This window comes from Notolepis coatsorum (genome assembly GCF_963971535.1).
Source record: "Notolepis coatsorum genome assembly, chromosome: 9".
In the NCBI taxonomy this organism is placed as follows: Eukaryota; Metazoa; Chordata; class Actinopteri; order Aulopiformes; family Paralepididae; genus Notolepis; species Notolepis coatsorum.
The window spans coordinates 25,325,772-25,348,485 of record NC_140173.1 but is presented as its reverse complement, the minus strand read 5'-3'; the positions used below and the strand labels follow the sequence as shown (position 1 = coordinate 25,348,485).

The 22,714-nt window shown below is 43.7% G+C and overlaps 1 protein-coding gene across 1 annotated transcript in view; it reads right to left on the bottom strand.

Annotated features, from left to right (window-relative positions):
- The window catches only part of acoxl (acyl-CoA oxidase-like), a 137,367-nt gene that overhangs the window by 92,757 nt on the left and 21,896 nt on the right, over positions 1 to 22,714 (bottom strand). Inside the window, exons 2-8 of the mRNA XM_084321692.1 lie at positions 13,658 to 13,754; positions 12,437 to 12,523; positions 9,490 to 9,576; positions 8,733 to 8,831; positions 8,164 to 8,278; positions 7,346 to 7,432; positions 7,103 to 7,175 (exon numbers count right to left, since the gene is read on the bottom strand). Coding sequence (XP_084177818.1) covers positions 7,103 to 7,175; positions 7,346 to 7,432; positions 8,164 to 8,278; positions 8,733 to 8,831; positions 9,490 to 9,576; positions 12,437 to 12,523; positions 13,658 to 13,754 — 645 coding nt within the window. The remainder of the gene's footprint in view (positions 1 to 7,102; positions 7,176 to 7,345; positions 7,433 to 8,163; positions 8,279 to 8,732; positions 8,832 to 9,489; positions 9,577 to 12,436; positions 12,524 to 13,657; positions 13,755 to 22,714) is intronic.

The following is a 22,714-nucleotide window of genomic DNA, read 5'->3' as shown; positions in this document are numbered from 1 at the left end:
CCAAGGGCAGCCGGGAGCAGACAGGCGTCAACGTGAGCCGCGCCAGGGGACCAATCCAAGTGCTCCTGTCAGTTTTCGTCAAGCGTTAGCGATCTTGTTGTTGTGCATGTTTTTCCGTTGGGTTTATCTTATCGGGGGGGAAACCCTTGCGAGCACAGAGGGGGAGAACATGCAAACTCCACACAGAAAGGCCTGGGAGATACCCCACCTGGGTACCTGGCATCATGGAAACCTGGTCCCCAAGCGGGAATCGAACCCTGGACCTTCTTGCTGTGAGGCGACAGTGTTAACCACTACACCACCGTGCCGACTTGTCCAGTGGTGAAGGGGTAAAGTACCTTTTTTATGGTGGGTACAATGATAGATAAGGAAAAGCACACCGCTGTCCTCAGGTGAGAAGAATTTCCATCTAGGCAAAGGTGTAGACCGGGTCCGAATTAACAGGGAGGTATCATTTTAGAATGTCTCTTTAAACAGGGGTGTCAAACTCATTTTCACAGAGGGCCACGTCAGAATTTTGGTTGCCCTCAAAGGGCCAAAGACAGTATAAATGTAAATGTGATGTAAAATGTAACTACTCCTTTACATATTGTTAAATAACTGTTTATGTACTTCTATTCTATTACTTCAAGTTACAAATATTACATATTGTGATAGAAAAATCTAAATTTTTGTATTTGCTCTTTAACCCTGCTTAGAAAATGTCTACAATGCACTTCTGTTGAAATTGCCTACGTTTTTCTATTCTATATTTCTTCGTAAAGATGCAAGGAGACACAGAGGTGTTACTTTCAGTCCCCCACACATCCTGCTATACGTAAAACATAACGATACAACTGCCCGTTGCAACACAGGAAGCTTGTTTCCTGTTAGAAATTCTAGGTTTGCATTTTTTTGTCCAGACATAGCCATGTCTGAATTCCACTATTAACATACGAAGCGCAGCTTCTTAGAAATGTCTGATTTTGGGCAGCCCCCCCCCACCCCCGGTATCCTGCCTGTCTCTTTTCAGCTACACATTGTAAACTGAAGTGAGACTCTGCACAGATAATACATTTAGCTTATCAGCTTCTATCCTTGATTCAAGTAATCATTCTTTCAGTTCCAACTGGGTCATTGTTAGCTAAAATTCCACCACAATATGCATTTGCATAGATGTATACGTTATTTTTACATAAATCCTTTTGATTTATCAGGTTAAGAACCACATATTACTCTATCAATCAATGATCAGGCTATTTTTCATTTTCATAAAATTTGTATTTATTCATACATGGAATTGTTACAGTCCAACTGTGTCTTTAGTACATATAGTTCAATTAATATGATCCACTAAATCCCATGGCCGAAAGAAACAGGAAGAAGAAATCTCTTATTTTACCTGCCTAAACGGTCTAAATGGAAGTACAGGAAGTACAGGCGTAGCGGTTCCGGTCAGCCCAGATCTGTTTATTGTCCCCAGAGAAACAAAGAACGAAGCAGACGCTCGTAAATCGTAAATCGGAGGCAGCTTCCAGGGGAAATACATAATACTGGAAATCCTACCCCATAGACACTTTCGGCAGTAGTTCTTTACCAGGCTTTATCTCACGGAGATAAAACTGGGAACAAGGTTATACCTGCCCCTACACACATACAGTACACTGATAGACTGTTCATAGTGCAATGTTTACCAAACCAAACAAAATGTACATACTTATTTAGCAGAAATGAAAACACAATTCAATTAACATAAATACATACATTTTGTGTATCTATCAGTTAAATTGCATATTTACTGAGGTTCATTCAGAGGGGCAGAACTATGGTGCAACCAACACTGTGAGCTGCTAAGAACACGTGGGGCAGATGTAGCATTTTACTAAAACAAATGGCTGCACTCAAACTTGCAGAGGCCATACATCCAACTAATGGGAGATAGTTTGATACAGAAAACATTTTCTCTGCATGAACACACAACTGTAACTGTACACAAAAATAAGGGTCATCTCAGTTCACAACTATATTGGTCAGGTTTTGGGTGAGACTTGTTTGCGTCCTGCAGCTTCTGATTACATTTGGCGAGATGCTCGTTATGTCACACAACAGCAAAGTCACACAGCCAGTTTGGATCTGACAGTTCAGACAATATTTTTTCAGCCACAATAAAGTTAGCTTTCACTGCTGCATGGTTTCTGGCTGTAGCTCCTGTGAACATACTCTGCTGCGATTGCAGTCTGCCTTTTAATTCTTGGACAATTTGTTGTTTTTCTTGGAGGCTAAATCTGGCATGCGGTTGGTGTTTGGTGTCAAAATTCAGACGTAGATTGTACTCTTTGACGACAGACGCCGCATCATAACACAAAAGACATACAGTTTCTTCTTATCCTTGAAGCACAAACATGTTTTCACTTTCACATCCTTCTTGAAACTGCCTTCCATCTCCATCAACTTTTCTCTTACTGGACATGTTGGCATCACGACACTAATGAAGATGTTCAATTCTCAATTCGACTTGATGGTGAAATCGCCGTAGTTAAACACTGATGTAAGGCTACATTGCCATCTACATGGGATGCCGCCACTTTGGGGGTCACATAATTGACATGCATTATGGGAAATGTAGTTTATAGTCAATGCACGCTTTAAAGCAGCATAGACTTATAATAAGACAATCATAGACCACTGCAACACTTCCGGGATTCTGAAATCATGGAGGAGATGGTGGGGGAGCAAATGAATGAATGTGGATGAGAGCCTTGATGTAAGTGGTTGTAGCTACGGCTGTGTGGGTGCTAGAAACATGATCGTATAGACTTTTATATGCCCGAGTCTCCTGAACACGGCGCAACCGATTCCAAATCGATCGGAACTTAATCAGCCAAGCTATAGTCCCTTTTTCAGCACCTACTCCCCATACGCATGCGCAGATTGCCAAAGGATTCTGAAGGCGCGCAAAGCCTCTCCAATAGCATACAACTGCAGTGCCGCAGCCCCATACATAGGAGGGGCCTGTACTGTGCGTTGGGGGCCTGGACTGTGCGGTGCACTACTGCGCATGCGAGAAACAAAGTAAAGTCATTCTAATCTAGTCTAAGGGTTCAATTTAGGCCCTCATCCAGAAGAGGTTAAGCTTAGACTTAGAGTAACAGTCAGGGCTGGTAATCCAATTGATATTCAGTTTAAGATAAAAATTCTAGTCTATAGACAATTGGTTGCATTGAATGCTTTATTTGGTTACTCCTAATCCAATTGATATTCAGTTTAAGACAAAAATATTTTGGACATTAGGTCCTATTTTCCGTATGTTACTTTATGTTCTGTATGTTACTTTATGTTTCTAGTGTCCTATATTATGTTACTTTGTTTCTCGCATGCGCAGTAGTGCACCGCACAGTACAGGCCCCCAACGCACAGTACAGGCCCCCAAAGCACAGTACAGGCCCCTCCTATGTATGGGACTGCGGCACTGCAGTTTTACCCTACTCTCTCTCTCCTCTCATCTGGGGCCAATAACCCACCCTGCTGAAGCAAACAGGGGTGCTCATGTCTCCGACTTTCACAGATGGATGGAGTATGGTGGAAGATACCCACCTATCCCCTCTGTCCATAACGCAACTCATCATGAGCAGAGCTTTCATTAGAGCCTAATATGATGGCTCTGTGACGATTTTGAAAGGAATCTCTTTTGGAGCTCAAAATTGTCAGCCATCTTGCATTTGAAGGTCAACAATAGGTTGAATCATTATATAAAGACCAAATATGTATTCCTTGACCAAGGTAAGCTCTGAAACCATGTATTGTGCATCATTGTAGGTCAAACCATTAGAAAGTTAATTTCCACCACAGCCATTTTGGATTTTGGTCTCTCACAAATTTCACCCACCTTTTTAAAAAATACACCCCGGCTAAATTTGTTTATTAACCCTCCTAGATGACAAATCAATTGAGAAACGGACCTTCGCTCTCCACGGTCACGGAAGTGCCACAGATGACCCAACTAAGTTGGGTCATCCCAAAGAAGTACATGTCCTCTCAAGTTCATGCTCTCCAGATATGGAACATCTCTCAATCCTGTGCCGTCCGTTCCACCTACCCCGTGAGTTCACCGCGGTCATCATGTCCGTCGTATATATCCACCCACAGGCAAATACTGGCAAAGCGCTGGTGGAATTACACGACCACCTCAACAAACAACAGATCAAGCATCCGGAAGCCGCGATGATAGTGGCTGGTGACTTCAACCAGGCGAATCTGAAAAAAGTGATGCCGTCCTTTTTTCAGCACATCGCCTGCTCCACAAGAGGGGGAAACACACTCGACCACTGTTACACCCCGTTCAGAGCCGGCTACAAGGCTGCAGCGGCTCCGCCACTGATGGGTGCTGCAAGCGCGAGCGATCACGACTCCATTTTTGTAATCCCTGCATACAAACAAAGATCGCGTGACGTCATCGTGTCACGTGAGACAAAAAAGTGGTCTGACGAATCAGAGGCCACGCTCCGGGATGCGTTCGAAGACACAGACTGGGACATGTTTAAAGGAAGCGCCAGTGACGTCAGCGAGTACGCTGATACCGTTGTGAGTTACATAACAACAGTAACTGACGGTATTGTCCTCACAAAGAAGGCGCGGGTTTTCCCAAACCAGAAACCTTGGGTGGACAGCACTATTAGAGCAGCCCTGAACTCACGCACCACGGCTTATAACCTGGGCAGAGAGTCAGGAAATATGGAAGAGTACAAGGCTTCAGTCTACACTCTGCGCAAGGCTGTTAAACTTGCTAAGAGGACATATGCTGAGAAACTGGAGACACAAAACGACACAAGAGGCTTGTGGAGGGGACTGAAGACAATAACTGACTACAAAGTCAGCGCCCCCTCAATGGGGAGCGACGACGCCTCTCTCGCGGACAAACTCAACTCCTTCTACGCTCGGTTCGGTGTAGACAGTGTCGCCGCTAGCCCTCTGGCTAGTGACGTCACTGGCGCACCGGCTGTTGTGGAGGGGGGGGGGGGGCAACCGCGGGGGGGGCGGGGGCGCTCTCTCGTTGTCGGAACACAGTGTGAGAAGAGCATTTATGCAGGTGAACACCAGGAAGGCTGCTGGCCCAGATGGTATAACAGGACGCATACTTAAGTCCTGTGCAAACCAGCTTGCCCCGGTGTTCACCGCCATATTTAATCAATCCCTGGCGGAGTCAGTGGTCCCTGCCTGCTTCAAGATGTCTACCATCATCCCTGTACCGAAGAAACCCTCCCCAACATGTCCAAATGACTACAGACCGGTGGCACTCACCTCTGTGGTCATGAAATGTTTCGAGAGGCTGGTCAAGGACCACATTTGTGCCTCCCTCCCCAGTGATATGGACCCTATGCAATTTGCATACAGGACAAACAGGTCCACTGACGACGCGGTCTCCCAGGTACTGCACAGCACTCTCTCCCACCTTGACCGTCAGAAGGGGGGCTATGTGAGACTGTTGTTCATTGACTACAGCTCAGCGTTCAACACCATAGTCCCCACCAGACTGGTGGACAAGCTGATCGAGCTAGGTCTGAGCTCCGCCCTGAGCGCCTGGGTACTGGACTTTCTGAGTGAAAGACCCCAGGCGGTCAGGGTGGGGGGTCAGACCTCCAACACCATCACCCTGAGCATCGGGTCCCCCCAGGGCTGTGTTCTAAGCCCCCTGCTGTACTCACTCTACACACACGATTGTGTGGCCAAGTTCAGCTCCAACTCCATAGTGAAGTTCGCAGACGACACGGTGGTGGTGGGGCTGATCTCGGACAACGACGAGAAGGCCTACCGGGAGGAGGTTGAGGTACTGGAACGTTGGTGCCAGGACAACAGCCTGCTCCTGAACATTGGTAAAACCAAGGAGCTGATCGTGGATTATAGGAGAGGACAGCAGGAGACACACACACCACTGATGATTAACGGGGCTACCGTGGACAGGGTGAGCAGCTTCAAGTACCTGGGGGTCCACATCTCAGAGGATCTGACATGGTCAACACACATACACAGTAGTAAAGAAAGCGAAGCAGCGCCTCTACCACCTGAGACAGTTAAGGAAGTTCAGAGTATCGGGGAAGATACTCCAGTCCTTCTACTCAGGAGCTGTAGAGAGCATCTTGACCGGAAACATCACTGCCTGGTATGGAAACAGCACGGCACAGGACAAGAAGGCCCTACAGAGAGTGGTGCGCTCAGCCGAGCGTACCACGGGTATTGCGCTACCTACCCTGCAGGTTCTATACAACAAGAGGTGCAAATCCAGAGCCTGCAGAATAATGAAAGACCCCCACCACCCTAATAACAGCCTGTTCCAGCTGCTGAGGTCAGGCAGACGCCTGCGAACCCCAGCTACTAGGACGGAGAGGCTTAGGCTCAGCTTCTTCCCCCAGGCCATCAGAGCCTTGAACAATGAACATTGAGAGCCACAGAAACTGAACTATCCACACACAAGCACACGCACGACACGCACGCTGAGCACGCTCACACACTAGCAGCCACTTTAACACTCATGCCGCACACACGCACACTTATGGCCAAGAGGAAAGGCCACTTTAAATTAGTATAACAACAGGAACAGTGTATTGCACTACTAAAGCTACCTAGCATGTCCTATATGCTATGTAAATACTATGTACAGATACCGAGATGTCACACCATGTTACCTGTTTATTGCACTGTTGTTTTTATTGGATTCTATTATATGTTGTACCACTGTATTTTATTGGATTCTATTATATGTTGTACCACTGTATTGCACATCGTCGCGGGCAAGACCAGCCGCATTTCATTGTGTACCTGTATGCCGTGACAATTAAAACTCTTGACTTGACTTGACTTGACTATATAGTCCATTCATGCTGAGTGAATCAGTTCCCCCAGCCACATTTGTGTATTCAACATTTTATGGGGAATTAACTGATAGAAAATGTATTAATCGAATCGTGGTCAAATGAAGAGATTTCATGATTCATTGAATGGTTGCCTGAAGAATCGTAATCGAATCGTGAGGTTGAATCGTTACACCCCTAGTGTTTAAGTGTGTGTGTGTGTGTGTGTGAGTGTGTGTGCGTGCGTGTGCATGTATACGCGTGTGTGTGATACTGACTTGCTTAGCAGGTTCTCCCTGGGTATTCTGACATTGTCAAAGATCAGGATGCCATTGTCAACACCATGTAGACCTGAGAGAGAGACATAGGGAGAGAGGGGGGGCAAACAAATCAAGGACAAACAGATTAAACCAATCAGAGCAACCATGGAAGATGAATTACGAGGGAATGTGACAATATAGTATGATATACATCTATCATAATTGACACTAATTGAATATTGATTATATATTATAGAGTACCTTCTTTATGCTTCATGTCAATGGCTGTGACTCCAGGGGTCATGACCCCATGTCTGTCTCGTATAGGCACCAGAAAACAGTGGGGACCTGTTGAGATAAACCCAGGGTTCCCACAGACAGTGCAAAATGAAATTCAAGGACTTTCAAGTACTTTTCCAAGCACTATTTTTAATTTTATTTAAAATGATCCAATTCACTTTTAAATGCATTTATCTTAAAAAAAATTAAAATTAAAAAATGTATCCAATATTTATGGCTTAAAACCAATTTCCGACAATTCGTTAGATTTTAGATAAAGAAAAAAGCAATTTCTTGATTCAGAAATGTTTTATCATGGATGAACAAAACTTTCAATGCGAATGGTTGATTTGAATTCCAAGGACTTTTTAAGCACCTTGTTAATAAATTGGCTATTTTCAAGGAATTCCAGGCCTCGACTTTTTTTTGTAAAAAACCAAGCACTTTGACCCTTTCACTGCCGCGCTACCAAACAGTTAACCCTTTTCACTGCGACAATACACAGAAGGTTAACCCTTTCACTGCCACATGACAGCCGGTTAACCCTTTACTATCACACTACCGACGGCGACCAAACAAAGACATCTCAGAACCTCCTCCTGGATCCAGTCTGACACGCAAACTAAGCCTGGCTGGGGCTAGCCATGATCTAGCATGGTATGGTATGGTTGGGTTTGTGTCTCCATTAGCTATGGAGTTACTTATCTTAAGTCTGAATCTCACTTATATCAAGTCTCAAGGGAGCCTTAGTGAATGTGGTCCCAGCGCAGCAGAACAGAGCAGAGCAGAACGCTGCCAACCTTGTAACTGTCCGTCTACCAGGAGCTGAGCAAACACAGCAGCATTGTTCCCCTTCATGGCGTTGCCAATGTACATCTTCTGAGCATCGGCACATGGAGTGTTGATAATGAACTCCTGTTTGGAGAGAGAGAGAGAGAGAGAGAAAGAGAGAAATGGGGGGGAAGGGAGAGAGAGAGGGGGGAAGGGAGAGAGAGAGGGAAAGAGAGTGAGAGAGATGGAAATGGGGGAGAGGGAGAGAGAGAAATGTGGGAGAGAGAGAAATGGGGAGAGGGAGAGCGAGAGGGAGAAGAATGGGGGAGAGAGGGAGACCGAGAGAGAGACAGAGAGAGATAGAGGGAGAGGGAAACAGTGAGTCTCATTTATAAAAAGGTTCTTAAACTTAAAAACTTGCCATCAAATCCCCTCTCCGTTACAAAATGATTATACTGCACATTTAATGATAATACTATACATCAAGATATGTTGTACATTTATAACGTGGGAATTTTGTTTGTGTGCGAGTCGGTGTAGTATGTTTTTGTATCAGTGTGTGTAATATATTTTTCCAAATGTGTGTGTGTGTGTTAACCTGTGCGGGTGGATCGTAGTGAGCCTCAGTCAGGATTCCCCTCACGTTGCTCCCGTGGCCTCGCTCTGTCATGGCGAACATCCCTGTGAACTCCAGATCCTACACACAGACACAGACACACACACACACACACACACACACACACGATAAGACAGTGAGATACAGAATTTACATGTAATGAGTACAAAATACAGATGTAGCTATTAGGCTGCTGCACCAATACTGATTAGAGCCATCAGTTGTCCCTAAGAATTCCATTCCACTATGAATAGACTAAGAATACCATGACTACTACTGTAGTACTAATGCAGGATGGAGGACTTCTACCATGACTACTACTGTAGTACTAATGCAGGATGGAGGCCTTCTACCATGACTACTACTGTAGTACTAATGCAGGATATAGGACTTCTACCATGACTACTACTGTAGTACTAATGTAGGATGGAGGCCTTCTACCATGACTACTACTGTAGTACTAATGTAGGATTGAGGCCTTCTACCATGACTACTACTGTAGTACTAATGCAGGATGGAGGACTTCTACCATGACTACTACTGTAGTACTAATGTAGGATGGAGGCCTTCTACCATGACTACTACTGTAGTACTAATGCAGGATGGAGGACTGTCTGAACTAAATCAATATTAAGACAAGAGAATACATGTAGGGAATACAGTGTGTGTGCGTGTGTGTGTGTGTGTGTGTGTGTGTGTGTGTGTGTGTGTGTGTGTGTGTGTGTGTGTGTGTACCTACTGAGACAGGCAGGTACCAGGTTATTTTCTGCTCTTCACAGCCAAGGTTAGTGACAGCTCCTCCATACAGACCACACACCACACCTAGCTGGACACATGTTATACAACATCAACGTGTGTGTGTGTGTGTGTGTGTGTGTGTGTGTGTGTTGTGTCATCTTAAATAGCTTGAGATGATGAAATGGCCACCCTTATCTTACCCCCCTTATCTCACAATAATATTACCAATGAGTATTGAGTTAAACTCACTGAAGGACTTGCACAACTCCCGCAGCCTCAACAGAGCAAAACACATTATTAACTCTTTAATTGCCAGACCCGAGATATCTCGGGTTAACTCACTATGCGTTGGCTGCCATACCCGAGATATCTCGGGTTTTGGTCGTTTTCTTTTATTCGCTATTTTCATTCATTATTCATCCATTGACCTCGGTGTTGCCATGTGAAAGGATTTTGAGATTGCCAAAGTGCAATACCGGCCGCATCCTGCCAGATGGCAGTGCCACCCTTTGAAACCTTATATATAACTCTGTGTTACACTCAAATGTCACCAGGCGCTATATTTAGACGGAGCTGAGTAAGTCGCTTCATCCGAACACTTGGAAACGCATCTGGCACACTCGATCCATAAGTTGTGCCAAATTATGTCCGGGACCAGACGGACACAAATACTGGAAATCGCGATCAGACAATTGGAATATTCTTTTTGGAATACCACAGGTAAGGACTATCCGACATCAATTTCAGCTTGATCCAACAATGTTTCGATACCGATCCAGCTGATCAGCGTTTTTAGTGTTCAATATGAATGCCGTTACTGGCAATCAAAGCATCAGAAACGACCCCCCCCCCCCCCTTTCATGCATTCATGATGAAACATAATACCTATTATATACATTTGATTTGGAAATAGTAGTGTGTCCAGGCAAGAAACGCTAACGCTTATAGTAGAATTCACGTTGCGCCCTATTACTCGCTTTCCAGGAATGATCCCGGACCACTCTGAAAATATACTTATATTCACCACGGGATAACGCGTGAACATATGCATGAAAACCCTTAAACTCTAACATGCACCAATAATTCACCCTTCCCCCTCCTCCCACTGTGCAATATCCTACCCCTCAAGTGCAATACCCACCCACTACCGTCTGACACCGATTGTTATTTTGTATATTTTTATCTTGCATAATTGTTGTTATTTTGTATATTGTAACATTGTTTTATTGTAAAGTATTTTATGTTTCTGTATAGTATTTAATTTTTCTTGTATAGTATTTTATGTTTCTTGTATAGTATCTTATGTTTCTGTATAGTACTTTATGTTTCTCTTTTATTACTTATTACTGCACCTTAACACTTTCGGGGCCATTCACGTATATATACGTTATTGGGCGCAGCGGTTAACGGCCAAAAATGTATATATACATTATTTGATAGTTTTCCCTTTTTTTCGATTTTAACATCCTATTCAATGTCAGGGACCTGTATGTTGCCATTAAAAGGCATACTGGGACTCCGAAGATGCAGTACCGGCCAGATCCTGCTAGTAGGCAGTATCGAGAGTGCAGTAAACCCTGTTCCAGACCGGGTGTAACACTCAAATGTCTCCGGGCAGACTTTTCCAGTATGGTATGGTTGGGTTTGCGCGTTCATACCTGTACAAACCAAACGGACTATCGATCTAAAGGGACCATGGTCCACTTAAAGTGGACCAAACAGGGTAGGTGTGAACGCGCCCTTAGTTTCTTAAACAATGTTGGATGATGTAATTGATGGGTCATGAGTCATTGTGGAACAAAATAAAAATCGCGCCAATTGATTGACATTTTTTTCTTAAATCTTTTTTTACCTACTTTCTATAGATGCAGCTGGGAGGTGCGCTATTTTAAGTGAGCGTGGACTATTGAATTGATTGATTGCAAATTTTATTACTGTCAGCCTTGTTTCCAACTGGTTAAGTTTAGGCCCTCTTTCGAAGTTGGTTAAGGTTAGAGTTTGTCTTTAGAGCAGGGCGATAGACCACCAGCCCTGATTCCAAACTCTAACCTTAACCAACTTCGAAAGAGGGCCTAAACTTAACCAGTTGAAAACAAGGCGGACAGTAATAAAATCAGCAATCAATCAATTCAATAATCCACGCTCACTTAAAACAGCGCACCTCCCAGCTGCTTAAATAGAAAGTAGGGTTAAAAAAAAAAAAACTCTTATAGGGAAAAGAAAACCCCCCTATATAGGGCAAAAAAAACTTTGTTTCCCCCTATAGGGCAAATAAAACTTTTTTGTTGTTGTTTTACCTACTTTCTATAGAAGCATCTAAGAATGAAGTTCTATAGAAAGTAGGTTAAAAAAGAAAAGAAAAGTTGGATGTGTTAGTTTGTTGGATGTCTTAGTTGAGAGACAGTTGGATGTCTTAGTTTGTTGGATGTCTTACTGAGAACAGTTGGATGCACTTCCGAGCTGCTTCCACATGGAGGCAATTTTTTTTTTGGGAACTACTTTTTCTGGCGGATGTTTTTTTCAATAAATCTTCAATTAATGTGTGTTTATTGTATAGCAATAAGGTTGGATGAATGTGCCAGTTGTATAAAAGCCATTACACCACGTGCAGTCGTGGGTTGTGAGAATTAGACCATGCCTAGGGGGGTCTAACGACCACCCCTAGGCATGGTCTAATTCTCACAACCCACTCCTGCGCGTGATGTAATGCTTTAATTGATGTTGGATCAATACGTGTATTGGGTTATTGATGGTGGATCAATAAGTGTAATATACAGACCAACTGTGTTTATGTAAATCGTGTTGCTTATTTAGATCCTTTATCTGTACATATATGTGTGTGTGTGCAGATGCGTGTGAGAATACATGTAGGGAATACAACATGTGTGTGTGTGTGTGTGTGTGTGTGTGTGTGTGTGTGTGTGTGTGTGTGTGTGTGTGTGTCCTACCTTTACCCCAGTAGCCATGTCAGCAGAGCATATCAGTTCAGTGATACCAAGACTTTTGGTCAGGAAGCCTGGCTGTATCTCCTTCACCTAGAGAGAGAAGAGAGAAGAGAGAGAGGGAGGAAGAAACAGACAGTGAGAGAGAAAGATAGAAAGTGAGGAAGAGAGTGAGAGGCAAAAAGAGAGTGAGAAATACATACAGAAAGGGAGAGAAACAGAAAGTGAGGAAGAGAGAGAGGGAGACAGACAGAATCCACAGTGAGAGAAACATAGAAAGTGAGAGAGGGATACAGACAGAAAGATAGAGAGACAGAAAGATAGAGAGGGAGACAGGATGATAGAGAGGGAGAGACAGAAAGATAGACAGGGAGAGACAGAAAGAGAGAGAAAGATAGAGAAAGAGAGACAGAAAGATAGAGGAGAGAGAGAGAGAGAGAGAGACATGAAGATAGAGGGGGAGAGACAGAAAGATAGAGGGAGAGACAGAAAGAGAGAGAGAAAGAGACAAAGAGAGAGACAAAGATAGAGAGAGACAGAAAGATTACATTTGTTAAACATATCTACTAACAACAAGCTTATACCGGCAAGGGCTTTTTTACGTTGATACATGAATAGGCTTTCATTTTGGGGGAAATTAAGTTTGTAATAGTGCCGACTCGCAGCCCCCTAGTGGTAAAAAATGTGTTATCGCAGCTTTAAAACATGAAGATAGAGGGGGAGAGACAGAAAGATAGAGGGAGAGACAGAAAGAGAGAGAGAGAAAGAGACAAAGAGAGAGACAAAGATAGAGAGAGACAGAAAGATTACATTTGTTAAACATATCTACTAACAACAAGCTTATACCGGCAAGGGCTTTTTTACGTTGATACATGAATAGGCTTTCATTTTGGGGGAAATTAAGTTTGTAATAGTGCCGACTCGCAGCCCCCTAGTGGTAAAAAATTTGTTATCGCAGCTTTAAAACTTGCTGTATGCACAATTTTACTTAATAATATCTCATCTTAATTCACCCTAATTCTTATCGAATCAATAACGTTATTTTAAGGGAATATTGCGGTGTAAAGTTAACCCTTTCACCGCCGCACTACCAAAACGGTTAATCCTTTCACTGCCACACAACAGCCGGTTAACCATTTCACTGCCACACGACAGAAGGTTAACCCTTTACTATCACACAACCAACCGGCAGTGAAAGGGTTAATGGGGCTTTTGAACACACCACACCTGATCTTTCAGCTGCTGTCGGATGAGCGGCGTCTGCATGACGTAGTGCAGCCGCTCCACCGTCAGGTCGCGGTTCTGATCCAGGGTCAGGTCGTAGCTGCGGAGAAACAGGTTGTTTGGTTTGGTTACTGATCTGGGGACTGTGATCACGTCCACATTTTTTTTATCCACTTTTTCTCCTCTTTTTTCTCCCATCCCAATTTAGCCGTGCCAATTCTCCCCTCCCCTGTCTTGAACGTTGCTCGCATGTGCCCCCCACTGGCCGGTTGTAGGGAGGATAGAAGCCTTGCATCACATGTCCCCTCCGATACATGTGGAGGCAGCCAGTCACATCTTTTCACCTGCCAGCGCGGACTCTCATTTGGCGAGGAGTAACGTGTGGGAGGCTCACACTGCCCCCGCCATTTTCCTGTCTTTGCTGTGCAGGCGTCCCCCAACCGACCTGTAGGAGTCGCTGTCCACAACGTCCAGATTACCACCCATCGACTTCCACCCGCTAACTCTGCCAATTGAGTTAGTATGACGGCCGGCCCAAGCCGGAGGCAACGCTGTGCCACCCAGCCGCAGAGAAACAGGTTGTTTTGTTACTAGTGTGGACTGTGATCATGTCCAAATTTAAAAAGGTAAATAAAAATGTCAAAACATGCCGCCATCAACCCTGGTCAGCAGTGTTGGAGAGTAGTTGACTACAGGTAGTTCAATTACTAGATTTATTAGAATTTGCAGTAGTTGGCGGGTTATTTAACTACATTTAAATCTCAGTAGCCTTTTCAGTAGATAGCCTATGTATACTGCACCTGTGTATACTGTATACTTTACTGTTTACTTACTCATAGTATATATAAAGCATGTAGATGCATTTGACCCGTTGTGAGAAGAAAAAAAACACCACAGACTTATTTCGGGTCGTGTAGGTGCACTGCTGTGTAGCGCTGCTCTGCTTTCACAAGCACGGACTGGGCGGATATCATATGACTCGCGGAGTTGCTACAGGGTTTTTCAAAATAAGAGTATCATATGAACCGAACGTTGCTAGCTGCCGGAGCGATAGATATGACTGGAGCTGCGCTTGGGGCGTAAATGAGACCCGCACAGGATTTTCAAAATAAAAGTATCGATATGAACTACACACCAGGTGGCGGGCAGACCTCTCATTTTTACTCGCCAAACCTTAAATCTACACGCATTTGGCGCTTGGCGGGTGCTTATTTTGTTCCCTGCATACTCTATTCAAAACGGTATAAAACGGAAATGTAAGGATGAAAAAACAAGCCGTTTTGGGCATGTTGACTGGAAGCAACTCACTGACAGTCGACAGCGTTTTTTTTTGATCACATTTTTTTTATTGACATTCTCACGAAACAAGACAACACATTAACCACAATCACAATACATAGAACTTCACAAGAAAATAACAAAAACAATAATAATAATACAGACTAACAATTATACAGACAAGAGAAAAGAAACCAGAGTTCAACCTACTAAATTAATTCCAAGGGGTACTATCTAATAAATGGTCTTTCCCAGTGTTCAGCCCCGATTCCCGGCCGTGTGACCCCATATTAATAAAATGTACATCTCCAACCCACCACAAGGACCATTTTTTGGGGGAACACGACCTGAAAACAGAGCAATGAACCTTCATGAAAAAACAAAAACCTGTAGAGGTGTTCCATAGACTCACAGAGACCGTGTAAAAGTGGCCAAACAGTGAAGAAATAGTTAAGTAGCTGCCCCCCCATAATATCCCCAGCTAAACTCAAGATGACAAGACAAGGGACAAGACAGACAAAAACATTTCCTCCTCCCCCTCCCAAGAGACCGCCGGACTCACCCGAACACGCACCCCAACCCCGCTCAGCCGCACACTGCGGTCTTTACCTTCTCAGCTGCTGCGAACCACAGGTCAATTCCAGCCTGCCCCACCCCAATCACCCGGGCTGTGGATATCTCAAGATAAATCACATCCAATAGAGTTAGGGACCAGTTAATCATTGTAAGCTTCTCAGGCTCCTTCCATCTCATTGCTATTAGCTTCTTCGCTGCTGTGACGCCCGCTAGGACAACCCTTTTCAGTTGTACGGACGCGGGTAGTGTCGTTATATCGTTCAGGAGTAGCGTAACAGCTGTGAATGGGATAGTTAAGCCACACAGATCTGAAAGTTTGTCCGTTATTGACCTCCAGAAGCGGGCCACAGGTGGGCAATCCCAATACATATGCATATAAGTGCCAGTGGCCTTTTGAGAGCACAAAGTGCACCGAGAGTCGGTTATCAGTCCCATAGCAAATAGCTTCCTAGGTGTAAGATAGGTCCTATGAATATAATTAAAATTAATTTGCTGGTGATTGGGGTTGCGGGAAGATAATGCCACATTTGCCCAAACATCTGACAGTCGACAGCGTTATTAGACCCATATATATATAATATACGATATATTTTAAGCACTCGCAAATGTCGCAGTCTAAAACTATATCCATTGAATAAAGACCTGGCGATGAAGTGGGATCAGCACCCCCTGCTCCTAGCGGTCAATGTGTTAACAATTGTGTGTATTGAGCCGTACTGTACCCATTATGCAATCTGTTAATAAAATTTTCAATCAATCAAATCGGACCAAAGAAATTAAAGATTTCGGCCATTTTGTTTTGGTTTTAATCTCCGCCATTTTTCTTTTGTTTCACAATGAGTCATGACAAATTAATTACATAATCCATGTGTATTAGTGATGTTAAGATTCACCGATTCACATCGGTGCACCAGCATAAACGTTCAAGATGCGAGTGCATCGGTGGGAAAAATGCGCATCGGCTACAATTCAGGTTGAACTCGCGATGCATCTGTTGTTAGCGTCTTTGCATCAGTCAAAACCGATTCATTCATATAATTTCCTCTCATCCACTTCTGTCAGCACTCAGCAGCAGAGACTATCTTTGCTTCGCTACTACGGAAGGCGAGAGCCGCGTCACAGTTATCAACAAACAGAGAAGTTGAGACATGAATTGAATTGACCAACTGGCTAACGTTAGTAGCCGCTGGCTAACGTTAGCCGCTGTTAGCCGTTCAGCTAACGTTAAAACTATCTAACTAACTAACGTGACTCCGCAACACCAGTTCCATTAGTGAGGAAATGGGGGGGGGGGGGGTATATTGACGACGCTTGACAACAGGTTCAAAGATAACTTCACATTTATTGGCAATATCGCTTCCTCCAACTGTGTTGACAAAATGCCATCATGGTGTGGTCTATGGAACATCAGAACGCTCAAACTCAAACGCGCTCTCTTTCTCTCTCTATGTTCAATGATTAAAAGTGGCCAAACGTTAAAATATAAATACTAACTGGATAGTTGATGATAAACATTTAATTTCATTATCTGAAATATTATAAAATCATTAAGGCTGCTATAAGCCATTATCCCTTTGTGTGTGATTATTATTGTCTCACAGTAGTGTGTATATATAAATTGTGTGTGTGTTTTTAGCTAAAGTGGATAGAAAACACAGTACTGTGCAAAAATCTTAGGCACCGAAGAGTTTTTATATAAATTGTCTTACAGTAGATTATTTTCTTTTTAATAATAATATAAGCTGCATATAAGGAATACAACCAAATCCTCTGTCATACCATACAATTTTATCATTATTTTGCATCGTGTTGAATCGCATCGTATCGCCCCCAAATCGCATTATGTTGAATCAAATCGTATAGAATCGTATCGTATCTCAACAGGGGTGAATCGTATCGCATTGCATCGCCCGGTGCTTCAAATGTATCGTTAATGTATCGTATAGTTGGCACCGTATCGAGATGTGCATCGCATCGGCCTCAGTGATGGAGATGCACATCCCTAATGTATGCAACAAACTAACATATTCCAGTTGACTATCTTTTTTGGAGGATTCGTTCAAAAGCTATTCATACTTCCATTTTTCTATCTATGGCGGATTGATTCAGACAGGAAAAAAAAGTAATTCGGTTGTGGGAGGGATCTGGGGTCACGTGGAGTGTGTTATACTAAATAACAACCGGCAACTTCACTGTTTCAGCCAATCAGAATCAAGAAATGTGCATGCCATTGTATACAGACCCTCATCTGCATCTTTGATTACACTTGCTACTTGCTCATATGCGTATATTTAGAGTTAATTATATCGTTTACACTGCTTATTTTTATCTTTACTATAGTTGTATTACCTATATTTATGTCTTCTACTATTACCCTACCCATACCTGTACCTCCCCTCCCCCATGCTGCTATGACCCCCGACCCTGCCTGTACCTCCCCTCCCCCATGCTGCTATGACACCTGAAATTCCCCAAGAGGATCAATAAAGGAATATCTTATCTCATCTTCTTCCTGACCTGCTCCCTAAACCAAACAGTCCCACACAACTCTGCCAGTTCAGTTGTACAGTAACTCTGTAACTATACAAGATTCCAGACTCGGGTTGTGATCATTTCCCACAATGCAGTTTGGATGTAGTTGAACTAATTTTAGTTTTACAAGCTGCATTTTTATTTAAGTAGTTAAGATGTATCTACTGCCTTCACTGCCTTACAGTACACAGTAGGCTTGGGCGGTATCATTTTTTTCATGACTTTCATTTTCATAAACAAATCACAGAACGATAGCCACGTTAGTTAGCCAGCGCCAGCCAGGTACTAACGTTAGTAGTAGCATTCATAATTCATCCAGCCTCCCTCCGGAACGCAGCTGGACCCTGTTCTGATATTGCAACGCCTCAACCCGCCGCCTGGTGGATGGCCGGGCGAGTTACACTCTAAGCCAAACCGGAAGTGGCGATCGGTCGGTGCATCGAGAAAATTCCTCCGCCAGAGATATCTTGTAGCGTGGATCAATATACACACTCGAGTGCATTGGGATCGCTTTCAAAACGCAATAATAGATATGATTTCGGTGTTTATTGCGTCATACAAACCGGAAATGGATCTAGCAGATCGACGTCAAATAATTAGAATAATTTTCCTCCAGTCTCGTCATCGGCGAACGGTAAGACGAAACTAACGTTATTTTCAGCTTGATTGTCCATTTCTTTGTTTGCAATCAGTCTGGTCAACATATCAACCCATAGTAAAAAAAAGACGTTACGGACAATCAAGGAATTATAAACGACCCCCCCCCCCGCCCTTTCCTTCACGCATGATGAAGCATAATATATACCGATCATATACTGTACATTTGAATTTTTTAATATAGCGTGTATAGGAAAGAAACGCCAATCGATAATCTATCATATGCGTCAGGGCCTATAACTAGCGTTTTAGGAATTACTGCAGAGAACCTTAAAAACATATTTATATTCACGACGGTATTAACACGACAATGTATGAATGAAAAAATATAATGTTCCCACATCCGGAACGATAGATCCAATCCAATCCAATCCACTTTATTTATAAAGCACATTTAAAACAACAAAGTTGACCAAAGTGCTGTACATAACATAAGATGAGATAAAACATAAAACAATTGAATAAAAGCACACAATAAAAGCAGTACAATGTGTCACATAAAAAAGGCCAGTCTCTCAAAGACGGTTTAAAAAACAAAAGCAGAGCAAATAAATGTGTTTTGAGGCGTGATTTAAACACCTGCAGAGTGGGGGCCTGCCTAACATGCAGTGGCAGCTCATTCCAGAGCTTTGGGGCTGCCACTGCAAAAGCACGGTCCCCCCTAAGCTTCAGACTGGAGTCTGGAACGGCCAAGAGGAGCTGGTCAGAGGACCTGAGGGACCTTGGGGGAACATAGGGTTCCAGTAGGTCCGAGAGGTAACCCGGTGCCAAGACGTTCAAACATTTAAAAGCAAAAAGATAATCGATGTTGAATGGGCCATAGTAATGTCAATATAGCTATAATATTTAAAAAGTTATAGCCCTGCAAAGAAGGTAAACATCTCCATAGGCTTACAGCGGTGGCAGACTGGGCATAAGGATGGGCATAATGCGTGGGAATCAAAGTGTTAACGCCCGATTCTATTAACGGCTCTTTTTCTTTTAACTCACGACTAACTTTTTAGACATTTCATTTTTTTTACTAGACTTCACTCAGGTGTATTATTGATACTCTCATAGTCTCATTGATGAATGAATGAATGAATGAATGAATGAAAACTTTATTTAACAGATTGCAGAATGGGTACAATACAGTACGGCTCAATACACACAATTGTTAAGGGGATGCAGATCTGAGAAAGACGTTTGTCTTGTTTACATCAGGGTCCCCCATTTTCAATTCATATAGACATTTATGACATACACAACATACATGACATTTATGGCATAGGGCAGGGGTTCCCAAACTTTTCAGGCCAGGGCCCAGAAAATAAGGCGTCAGAGAGCCGCGGCCCAATGCACATCGTCAGGCTTTTTTTTTCTTTTTTTTTTGCCAGGCGACCGATTTTTTAAGCCAAATATCACTTCAATCCTATTAAGTTAGTTCAAGTTAGTTATTCATTTATATGTGCTATTTATGAGAGGGCTAACTTGTTGCAAAATAATAATGATAATAATAATAGCCTCATTAAAATACTATTGTTGCTTCGGTTGTTTTCAGCGTTGTATGTGCATAATCTGTTATTTAGTTTGAAATGTTCGTTGAAATAAGTAGATTTTTCGTTTTTGTTTATTTATTAAGTTAATATAAAACCATATAGTCACATTTTAGAATACAACTAGAAACACTGTCCTGGCCTGCTTCTAAGTTCAGTGGCCTGACAAAAAAAAATTTAAATTAAAAAAAAAAAAAAAAAAAAAATGTTTTTTTTTAAATCATCTCGCGGCCCACCCGTGGCTGCTCGCGGCCCACCTTTGGGTCGCGACCCCGACTTTGGGAACCCCTGCCATAGGGACATATAGGTATTTAGTACTGATACATTTGTGACATAAACGGTATTCAAATATACAGTACTGTTACCCCTAGATCCTGACAGAGTATATACATATGATGGGGAGGGGACTGTACATTAGGAGGGGGTGGGCGGGTGGGAGAGAAATATACATACGGTGGGGTGGAGACTGTACATTTGGAGGGGGTGGGTGGGTGGGAGAGAAATATACATACGGCGGGGAGGGAATATATACATGCGGTGGGGAGGAGACTGTCTATTAGGAGGTGGTGGGGGTTTTGGGCATTTACGGTGGCCAGTTTCGAATTGCAGCCTCCCGTAGGTGCTCTTTAAGAGCGGTTTTGAATGTGGGTAGGGATTCACAGTCCTTTACAGCTTTGGGTAGGGCGTTCCACATTGAGGTGGCATAGTTGCGAAACGTGTTTAGTCCCTTGTTTGAGCCGAATCTGGGTTTAACATGATTTGTTGAGCTTCCTCTGGTGTAGTGGTTGTGGTATTCACTGACCTTTGGGAAGTATTTTGACATGTGTAGTGTTGTCAAAAATATCGAAGTATCGATACATATCGATACTGAATATTTAAAACGGCTTCGATACTCATTTCCCGAAGTACCGATACTTTCTGCAGTATCGGTACCAGCTGGCTTGCTCCCGCAAGTTGTTGACAGACAGACGCGCTGCCAGAGCCTTGCCCTTCCGCCTCCTCCTCCTCCTCGCTCAGAGCAACAGACACAAGCTGCTGCAGCCTCCTCCGCCTCACAGCCGGGCAGCGCAGCCCTGTCTTCAGTTTGTAAACAACGCTATTATTAGCTAACGTTAGCAGTCGTTCCTCCGTTAGCTTAATGCTAGCTAGCTGGCCACATATTACTTCATGGAAACGGAGTAACGTCAAGCCGAGCCCACTACACCAGTACACGCATGAACTCGACACAACTACCCCGTTTCCAACGTTAGGTCGAGCGGAGCCGGAGCCCATCCTACACCAGTACACGCATGAACTCGACACAACTACCCCGTTTCCAACGTTAGGTCGAGCGGAGCCGGAGCCCATCCTACACCAGTACACGCATGAACTCGACACAACTACCCCGTTTCCAACGTTAGGTCGAGCGGAGCCGGAGCCCATCCTACACCAGTACACGCATGAACTCGACACAACTACCCCGTTTCCAACGTTAGGTCGAGCGGAGCCGGAGCCCATCCTACACCAGTACACGCATGAACTCGACACAACGTTACCCCGCCTCCATGAAGTGTCCAATTAGCAGCAATGTTGTTGAAAATGTAACGTTAATAAATGCTCCGTTGCTCCGCCCATTGCAAGTTGCTGTACTCTGTCGTCTACTCTAAGCCATCCTAGGTTGTCAAAGTGGGCAGGGGTGAGGTGGGTTCTAGGAGTAAGGTCAAGCAGTAGTCTGACCAGTTTGTTTTGTGATGTTTAATCTTGTTTTTAGCGCCTTCGAGGTGCTTTGGTACCATAGTCGTAGTACCCTTGAATGAGTGCTCCTGCCAGTCTTCAGGGTATTCTTGTTTACCAGTGAGGAGATCCGGTACAAGAATCTAGTTCGATGGTTGACTCTTTATTACATTGGATGCCATTTTGTCACAGGAAAGATTTGCCTCTAGGATGGAACCCAGGTAGGTAATTTCGACTTTTCCTTGTGACAATATTGTCACCCACTGTAACTGAGAATCCGTCGGTCTTGCTGAGTTTGTTATTTGAACCGAAGAGAATGGACTCTGTTTTGTCCATGTGTAATGATAGTTTGTTATCAGCAAGCCATATGCAGATTTTGCCTAGTTCCGAGCTGAGGGTTTTTTCAACCTGCAACTTGTTCTTGTCAGAGACCAGCAGGGCTGAGTCGTCCGCAAACAGGAACAAGTTGCAGTCACAGGCGGACGACACCATTTGCATAAATTAGGAACAGATACTATGTTTGTTTCTGACTCAAAGTGTGTGTGTGTGTGTGTGTGTGTGTGTGTGTGTGTGTGTGTGTGTGTGTGTGTGAGAGAGAGAGAGAGGGGGGTGAGAGAGATGAGGAAGGGGCAAGAGAGAAAGAGAGCTGGGAGTGTGTGTGAGAGAGGGGGGGGGGGGTGTGAGTCATCAGCCCTTGTGTGGGTGAATGTAACAAGTTCCTAACGTTTTCTTTCCCCTATTATTTCATGCACACTTTATTCATTGTTTT